General features: G+C 36.5%; 1 protein-coding gene across 1 annotated transcript in view; it reads right to left on the bottom strand.

The window, feature by feature from the left end:
• LOC122257371 (transmembrane protein 245) overlaps positions 1-8,522 on the bottom strand; it is a 29,797-nt gene extending 21,275 nt beyond the window's left edge. Inside the window, exons 1-9 of the mRNA XM_086534799.1 lie at positions 8,379-8,522; positions 7,198-7,389; positions 6,541-6,725; positions 6,195-6,369; positions 5,772-5,892; positions 5,256-5,363; positions 4,947-5,041; positions 4,005-4,316; positions 190-342 (exon numbers count right to left, since the gene is read on the bottom strand). Of these exons, the coding sequence (XP_086390925.1) occupies positions 190-342; positions 4,005-4,316; positions 4,947-5,041; positions 5,256-5,363; positions 5,772-5,892; positions 6,195-6,369; positions 6,541-6,725; positions 7,198-7,365 (1,317 nt within the window). The 5' untranslated portion in view covers positions 7,366-7,389; positions 8,379-8,522. The remainder of the gene's footprint in view (positions 1-189; positions 343-4,004; positions 4,317-4,946; positions 5,042-5,255; positions 5,364-5,771; positions 5,893-6,194; positions 6,370-6,540; positions 6,726-7,197; positions 7,390-8,378) is intronic.
• Positions 8,523-10,000: the final 1,478 nt, after the last annotated feature.

Here is a 10,000-nt window from a genome sequence, read left to right as displayed (position 1 = left end):
AAAGAGAGGGAGAGGGAGAAGGAATGAGAGAGAGAGGGAGAAGGAAGGAGATGGAGAGGGAGAGGGAGAGGGAGAGGGAGAGAGAGAGAGAGAGGGAGAGGCAGGAAACAACAGATATAATGACAAGAAACAAATAGAGTCCAAAATAGACACACAGAAATTAAAAGATTAGCTAAATATCACACTTACCTTTAGATACATGTTGCTGCCATTATCTTCCTCACCTGGGCGTTCGTCAGGACTAATCAACCCATGGGAGGGCAGGGCACGTGATGGCACATTGCCACTGAGTAGGAGTCGAGGCCGGGGTGTCTCCATCAATGGTGTTCGGTATGGATCTTCCTGAAATGCCATGATATTCTAAGTCTCCACAGAAGAAAAAAACACAAAAGGAAAAAAAAAAGAAAAAAAATATATATATAATAAAATGATAAAAACACATATTAGTGTATCTGTTAATCTTTTGCTTCATTGAATCAATTATGTACATGACTAATCAAAGTAAGATTGAACAATAATGTTCTTGCAAGATGAAAAAATAATAAAAATCCTAGTAATGACAAAGACAACAGTACACATGCTCTATCACCTACAACAGATAACCCAAATTTCAAGAATTTTCCCTAACTAGTCTACAGCCAGATAAAGAGGAAAATAATTAACAGAGGAAAATTAATTATTCTTAAGTGTAAACTCTATGGAATAAGGTAGAGAGAGAAAGAGAGAGAAAAAGAGAGAGAAAGAGAGAAAGAGAGAAAGAAAAAGAGAGAGAAAGAGAGAGAAAGAGAGAGAGAGAGAGAGAGAGAGAGAGAGAGAGAGAGAGAGAGAGAGAGAGAGAGAGAGAGAGAGAGAGAGAGAGAGAGAGAGAGAGAGAGAGAGAGAGAGAGAGAGAGAGAGAGAGAGAGAGAGATAGAGAGAGATAGAGAGAGATAGAGAGAGATAGAGATAGAGAGAGATAGAGAGAGATAGAGAGAGATAGAGAGAGATAGAGAGAGAAGAGAGAAGAGAGAAAAAGAGAAGAAGAGAAAAAGAGAAAAAAAGAGAAAGAGAAAAAGAGAGAAAGAGAAAGAGAAAGAGAAAGAGAAAGAGAAAAGGAGAGAAAGAGAAAGAGAAAGAGAAAGAGAAAAGGAGAGAAGGAGAAAAGGAGAGGAGGAGAGAAAGAGAGAAGGGAAGAAAGAGAGAGAGAGAAAAAAAAAGAGAGAGCTTGAAAGAGAAGAAACAAATAAAAAGAGAATGAGAGAGCGAGACAAAGAGAGAAAGAAGGAGAGAGAGAAAAAGAGAGAGAAAGAAAGGGGGAGAGAGAGAGAGAGAGAGAGAGAGAGAGAGAGAGAGAGAGAGAGAGAGAGAGAGAGAGAGAGAGAGAGAGAGAGAGAGAGAGAGAGAGAGAGAGAGAGAGAGAGAGAGAGAGAGAGAGAAGAGAGAGAGAGAGGAGAAGAGAGAGAGAGAGAGAGAGAGAGAGAGAGAGAGAGAGAGAGAGAGAGAGGAGAGAGAGAGAGAGAGAGAGAGAGAGAGAGAGAGAGAGAGAGAGAGAGAGAGAGAGAGAGAGAGAGAGAGAGAGAGAGAGGAGAGAGAGAGAGAGAGAGAGAGAGAGAGAGAGAGAGAGAGAGAGAGAGAGAGAGAGAGAGAGAGAGAGAGAGAGAGAGAGAGAGAGAGAGACAGAGAGACAGAGAGACAGAGAGAGACAGAGAGAGACAGAGAGAGAGAGAGAGAGAGAGAGAGAGAGAGAGAGAGAGAGAGAGAGAGAGAGAGAGAGAGAGAGAGAGAGAGAGAGAGAGAGAGAGAGAGAGAGAGAGAGAGAGAGAGAGAGAGAGAGAGAGAGAGAGAGAGAGACAGAGAGAGACAGAGAGAGACAGAGAGAGACAGAGACAGACAGAGACAGACAGAGAAAGTGAGAAAGTGAGAAAGTGAGAAAGAGAATAAGAGAGAAAGAGAGGAAGAGAGGAAGAGAGGAAGAGAGAAAGAGAGAATGAGAAAAAGAGAAAAAGAGAAAAAGAGAAAAAGAGAAAAAGAGAGAAGGAGAGAAAGAGAGAAAGGGTAAAAGTGGGGGAGAGAGAGAGGGAGGGAGAGAAAGAAAGAAAGAAAGAAAGAAAGAAAGAGAGAAAGAGAGAAAGAAAGAGAAAAAGAGAGAAAGAAAGAACAAGAGAAAAAAAGAACAAGAGAAAAAAGAACAAGAGAAAGACAGAAAGAAAGAACAAGAGAAAGATTGAAAGAAAGAAAGATAAAGAGAGAAAAAAAGAAAGAGAAAGAAAGAGAAAGAAAGAGAAAGAAAGAGAAAGAAAGAAAGAAAGACAGAGAGAAAGAAAGAGAGAGAGAAAGAGAGAAAAAGAGAAAGACAGAAGAGAACAAGAGAAAGAGAGAAAAAAAGAGAGAAAGAGGGAACGAAAGAAAGAGAGAGAGAACAAGAGAATGAGAGAAATAAAGAAAGAAAAAGAGAAAAAAAAGAGAAAGAAGGGAGAGAAAGAAAGAGAATTGCATGAATAGACTGCTCTGCAGTCTATATTTTGATGAAACTAGAAAAACAAAGACTGAAACAAGAAAAAGTATGAAATAACACCAATAACTTAATCACCTGAAAAAAAAAATCTTATTGAAGCCAGCACAACACTAATAAGCAACAGATTAAGAAGAAATCCAACACAAATAAAAAGGGAAAAGAGGTGAAGTTCATAATATGCAAATTCAGAAAAAAGTGTATTCAGTTTGTCCGTCAAGGTGAAGATGTAGCAACCTGTTAATCAATTATTCAATTATAACCAACCTGTTAAACCATTATCAGTCATCACCAACATGTCAAGTTAATCTTAACCTCAATTAAGAAAAAGAAAAAAAAAAGAGGTCGTCAAGAATATCATATACACATTTTCCTCCAAATTATCACTTCTATATGAAAAATATATTCTTGTTATGAAGATAACCAATTCTAACTAAAAACATACATGTTACACATAACTATATAACCTGAACTGGGAAATAAATCAGAGATCTCCCTTTCCTCTTACTTTGGTGTCATGTCCCTTATTTAGATAGTCTAGATCTTAATAGTTCTGTGATGGGTAGCATCCTAAGATGTGCAGCTGCAGGTGCATCTTAGAATGCTCAATAAGTTTTCTATAATGATACACAAGTATATATGTGGTCTAATAACACAGACATTAACTAGCATTTGGTATGATGCCCTAGTAATAAAACGGAACAAATTTGCTCATAATTTCAGAGATGGGAGGGAGAGAGGGAGGGAGAGAGGGAGCAAAAAAGACGTAGAAAAACAAAGGGATTGAAAAAATAGAGAAAGAGATGGGGTGTACAAAGAAATGATCCTTCAGGGAACAAATACAGATAAATGTTTGAGGAAAAAAGTACAAACCAATCACTCCCCTTAAAAATTAACACAATCTACAGCATTTCCAAAACATCAAATGTAAGTGTAAACACTTTCGGGAACTTCAAACAACAAACCTTGAATCATTCTATGGTGGAGGTACTCCTGCTCACAATGATACTTTTATGACATGCAAGCTACTGTTCAGCAATACTCACTAATCATGTTGCTATCCTGAGGAATGATATCTACTGCAAGATTACACTTGGGATGCACAAAACCAGAAAACTATTTATATCAAAGGCCTTACCTGATATGGGCTATACAATTGTGAAACTGCCAAAGGGGAATCTTTAGTAACACTTGACAGGTGACGCATTGGGATGTAACGGGCACTGTTTCTAACTTCTACCCAACCTGATCCCCCACTTCCTGTAATAAAGACTGGCACCATCCTTTCTGCACTGGACAGATAGTGTGGTGTCAGCCGTCTGGGAACTGAATTGTTTACACTTCCACTATTAGTACGCTGACGATTAGGTGACCGGGGAGGTGTACTGATAACTTTTGAGTGGTGTTTATTGATCAAAGGAGTAGGTCCCAGGTCTGGGTGCTCTTGGTTAGGGTAGGGACTGGGCAGTTGTGATTCAAGCCTCATGTTGCGGGACACTGGGGTGTGACTTACAGCATGAAGCTTCTCCCCAGTTGCCTGGCGCGTCTTCTCTTCTGGCTTCAGGACAGGTGTGGAGACGTCCTCTTTCGGCAGCTGAGTTTGGTCACCATTATCCAGATCTGATGTGGACTCTTGCTGGGTTTCTTTATCAAGGTCATTATCAGTGGCAGCCTCATCAGTCTCAGCAGCAGATGTGGTAGTCACCTCGGGAATCGATGAGAGTCGAGAGGGGGATTCCTTGTTACCTAAGTCCTCTATACTATCCTCTTCTGTGACGGGTGAAAGTGAACCACCTGTCCCTAGGCCTTCCACTTCTTTTCTCTCCTGCAATACAATATAGTATAATAAAAAGATAAATAAATAATAAAAAGCCATAAAACTTTTTCCATAATAAACTAAAACTGCAGTGGTACTAAATACTGAGCAAGAAATTAAGAACTCACTTCCAATTTCATTTAACAACTTTTCAAACAAAACTAATGAGATTATTTACCACAGCTTTTAGTATCTTTTACAATAACATTCAGAGAAAATCTTTCCCTAGAACCAATATAGTAAAGTAATATAAACAATGCAATTATCAAAATGCCTTTTAACCCTTCTGAGAGGGCTAGATTTTAAGAAGTTTGGCCTGGGCTGGGCATCTTAGGATGTTGTGCTTTCTATCATTTTCTAGACTTATGGTATGATATACAGAGTCTATTTATGATATACTAGGAGAGTGATACTAATAAGCATTTTGTGTGATGCATTAGTTATTAAAGTGAATAAATAGCTTGTATTTTCAACAAAAATATGCTGTGTTGAAGTGATTCGACCCCACAAAAAATGTCTGTAACAGAAGAGTTAAATAAGAAATGAAAACTACTAATTACTACAACAAATAACAGCCATAATAATTCACCCCATGAAAATATGACGAAAAAGACCCCAAATCAGCTGCTTTTCCCTTACCTTATCTTGTCCTTCACTATTTGCATTCTCTATTGCAGATGCATTACCTAGGCACACTAACACTGCTGCTTCAATAATGCTAGCATCATCACCTTCTGTCATAGGGTTTAGAACATTAGACAATATCATATATACAAGAAATACATATCAACATACACAGCAAATATAACAATATATAAAATTATAAAACAAATGATAGTTTCAAGTTACAGAATGTCTGGCAAAACATTTCAGTATGACTGGGCCTGAAGAAAAAGGAGACAGGTACACGTTACCTTGAATATAAACTCACAAACTCTTCTGACTTACTGGCAGCTTTATTAGCAGTAAAAACATCCATGATCTCCGTCACCAAACCAGCCACAAGCAGAAGACAAAGGATTATAAAGACTGGAACACTCCCTGCTGGCCACAAGCCTAAGATTCAAAGGAAACACATTTCAATAAGCAATTAATCTTGTTTTAGGATCATTCCATTATTTTCACTACCAACAGTATCTGCAATAATACTAATATTCACATTGACAGTACTATAAATAATTAGAATACTACCACAACTGAAATAAATAAATAAGTAAATAAATAAAATAATGATAATAATAACTAACTAAGGCAATAATAAATTAATTAATCAATTAATATCTTTTCAAGTAAAATTACAATAACAACAAGAATAAAAATAATGATATACACATTAATAAATTCAATGAGGGCAATGTTGCATAAATACATTCACCACTTTCACCTATCAAAAGAAAATACAAAAATCTCTAATGCACATGAAAACATCTAAATACAAATACAGCAACATCCTCTTCACTTTACCAGACATCCCTGCTGCTGCCATGACCCACACAGCAAGACTCATGCGGCCCAAGACATCACAAGTTGTTGATGACCAGAAGAATACCACAGCCACAAGGTATCCAAAAATTACTGTTAAAACCTATAACAAAAGCAACATAACAATTAGAAATTCTTTTGTCTTAGATATACAACTGTTATAAAGTAATGTACGATAACATAAATGATTTCTTAGAGACAATCTGCATTTGACACTAGAGCTTTCCCTCCTTTGCTATTCCTTTATAAAATGTGGTTTGGAAAATAAGGCTGTGGACCCCCACATATTTAACTATATTTCCATTGGCAGTGAAGAGTCTTTCTTACAATTAATGTCAAACTCAATTTCTACAAAACCAAGCGTACAGGAAGATATTATTAAGAAAAAGAAAAAGGTCTACTCACTGCATATCCATTGTATGTCACCACCGACACAATAACTGTGATTACTGACATGATAGCCGAACAAATAGTGTAGGCAAGAGTAGACATGAATGTGGGTGTGTGATGTATAATGATGTAAAACAGTGGCAGGATTACTGTGACTGTCACAACACTCCGCACATGCCGTACAACAAATCTGTGGAATATATGTTCTGTATTAACTGCTACCCAAGTGTCAAACTTAGCATGGAATACTTTTTACATTTGTGGTGGTATAACTTCATGCTCATTTTATAGAAATGTAACAGTGGAGAGGTATAATTCTTAGATTCTTTCCATGCAAAGGAATATATCTGAAAGTACGAACCTGCCAACAATTTCTGATGTAGCGTCTAGAAACCGTAATGGAAGCAGTGCCACTGACACTGATAGAAGATTATGTGATGCCCTCACATCTAGAAGCCAGCTTCGAGTCCACCTCGTTAGTGCATCTTTGGCCGGATGCAGTAGTGAACCTATTAAAACTGCCCATAGCAATGGCTGCACAAAGGGCTATCAAGACAAGAATGAAAAAATCAATATTGTGTTTTAACAAACAATTCTTGTTTTAACAGACGGGAATTGATTTTCTGATGACAATATTTACAATAACTGGTATAACCTGTCCTATGAATTTACTAATTCCTAAGTAGGCAAGGCTCTGAAGCTTAGAAAATGAGAAGGAGAAATATAGATATAATTTCACATTGGGTGAGATATGTAACTCCAGACACCCTTCCATTCATATCAAATGACATCAAATACCATACAACACATATTTTTTCACTGTCACTGGAAGGTTTCAGGCCAGTAATGTCTTTTGTCTTTTTTTTAATACATAATTATCCTCTGTTGTAAAATCAAACATTACTAGAATTTATGAATGGTTCTAAGTGCATGTCATTTAACAGTAAACTATATATCAATTAATACTTTAGGTCAAATGTGCCACACTAACTATAAGTAATAAAAATTCAAAACGTACCTCAAAGATTTTATATACGGACCAGGCAGCTGCAGCAGCGGCCCCAACAAAGATGACCGCAGCAACATTATAGAAGGCATTACGCAGTGCTTGATCATACCCTTGAGGTACAAACTGCCTCCACACTTGCTCCAAGGGAGAGCGGACGTTCTCTCCGTACAGCGACATTTTCTTCCTATGCTATCATCCCACCTGGAATGATTGAGGAATTACCTTTAACTTTCACATCTTTTAAATGCAGAATTGATATTGTAATAGATTAAATACTGTCAGTAATCTAAAATTTCTATTTATCTACATGTTCTGTCAAAACTTTATTTTGACAGAATATGCAGACATTATTTCTAACCATAAGGGCAGCATAAAATGGGGATACATGGACATGTAACACAAGCACATATATGCTCATTCAAACTAAAACTTTTAGCCTTAGCAACTTCCAATAACATTATAAAGACAGACAATAGGCTTCCAAGATACTTTTTTAAATAAAAAGATTCCATATTGTCATCACAAAACTAATAACTGAAATGTCTATGCTTAAGAAGTTCTAAATAGAAATAATGACTTCAAATTGCCAGATAGAAACAGATGGCTCTAGCAAATCTGTGTCCACAAAAGTTTTACATTATTTTACATCTTTCCCTTAACTCAAAAGTGGAAGTGAAAGCATATATATATGGTCAATTATGCCTTTCAATTCGGACTTATCACGGCAATGATGATTCTCTACGTAAAAGTACAACCTCTCTCCTGTCATTTTAATTAAAATTAAATCATAATTAAAAGCCACGCAACCAAAATTAACAAAAAGACAACCACACCTGCCATGCCTCTCACCTTCAGTCAAGGTTTCACTAACATTATCACATTTAAAGGCTGACAGCCAATTCTGTGACTCTCCGAACTACTAATACAATACTGCCTAGAAGTGATAACATAATAATAATGAAATGTCTTATAAAACATTTTGTTTAACTAAGTTGTAAGTGGTTATTCTAATAATAAAGTGAATGCATGACGTCAGTCGTAGAAAAACCACAAGGAGATATGGGCGTGTTTTTATCACCCTTTTACCCCAAAGATAACAAAATAATAAACATCAACACAACGCACACTTAATCCCTAAAGCTAAAACAATCCTACAAGCATAGGTACACATCAAATAAAACTTGAATTACCTTTAAAAATAAACAATATCCAGCGGTGTATTTTTTGCGTTACATCCACCAACCAAAACATTCACCAAGTGTTTACACGAGCGTGACTTCCCGCAGATTTTTAAGGAATCAAATTATATTAATCTATATTGGCACTGGAACTGGGAGAATAATTCATGGATTCATATGTGTGTGTGTGTCTGTAATTATATGCATATTTATCTATATACATACATATATACATATATATATAACTAGAAAGACACCTTACAGATGAAGAAACACATGCTTGGAAGGCTCGTGCCGCGGGACGTATGGTTTTTAAACTAAGGGAAGTAGGGAACACTATATTTTCACGTGGTAGTTTTCTTTTTCTTTTACATCATTGGTTATATATAACCATACCCTACATGATACAGAAAACTTCTTCCCAAATCGGAAAAAGAGTTAAAACTCCCCTGTGTGAATGACCTTGCTTGGAATCCACAGGTACCAAAATATAAACACCGCCACACAAAGTACGTATCCCACAATGACACTCAAAACTATATCCTAATATAAACAAATCGACATATTCATCATAGATTACACCAAATCTCACCATCTATCATAACATATATGAGGACAGGACACGATTCCTACATTTCTTACCAAAAGAACTCGGAGAGTGCAAATCTCTATACATAGGAAATCTCTTGGTGTTGCCATAAAAACTTCCATAATCAAATATAACTACTCAAAGTTGCAGAGAGTTCTACTTATTTACCTTTATTTTCCGTAAATCTACTCTCATTCACACTCACCTATTCATAATTTACCCGCATCACCTTTTTAATTTACGCCAATCTTGATCTACACTTAAACTACCCTGGTATCTGCACTTCTACCTCGAATCACCACCAATAATTAATCAACTACTCCCTGGGCTTTAGGCTTCCCAGCTTTGAAATTTCAATCCGTCATTCAAGACTTACGAACGATTTAGTTAATTTAGAAGCCCCACCAAGATGTGTTGCAGAAATAGTAAAAAAATAATAATAATAATAAAATAAAAAAAATAAAGAAAAATAACAAAAAAAATTGGGAAGTCTCCAGGATATCCTTGACAGGGTCCACTAGCTTGGTTCTTGCTATAACTCATACCAAGCACCCAAGTAAAGAAGGAATGAATCACCAACTGCTTAACCTTCATTCTCCGGATGTAGCTAGAGCATACAGATAAGGAACTATCATATCTTTGTCAAAACTAGAAAGACCAAAGCAAATTTCGAACACTGAAGTATCACTTGGATTTTCAGCACCCAAACCAATCCAAAAAGTTTTGATATGGCACTCAAGAATATTCAGATGACTGCTATATCCCTACTGGTAAACGTTACACTATGCTACTCTACGGAGACAATTGCCTACTTTGTTAATAGGAAGCGGTGTTTGTTGGATATTTTATAGAAAAAAATCATGGGCACAAACAAACAACACTGCACAATCATTTACTGCAAAATACACAACAAATATAAAAACATTAAGCAGATGCCTTCAGAGCCAGATAAACGAAAACAAAAAAGGAATCTATATCGTGTGAAGGTCCACAACATTCACAACATATTTTATAAAACGTAGACAATGTCAACCTAATAACACTA

The sequence above is a fragment of the Penaeus japonicus genome, unplaced genomic scaffold (assembly GCF_977035675.1).
Source record: "Penaeus japonicus unplaced genomic scaffold, GWHDUDI00000001_assembly GWHDUDI00000003, whole genome shotgun sequence".
Lineage (NCBI taxonomy): Eukaryota > Metazoa > Arthropoda > Malacostraca > Decapoda > Penaeidae > Penaeus > Penaeus japonicus.
Note: the sequence above shows the minus strand (reverse complement) of the source record. Positions and strands in the feature narration are given on the sequence as shown.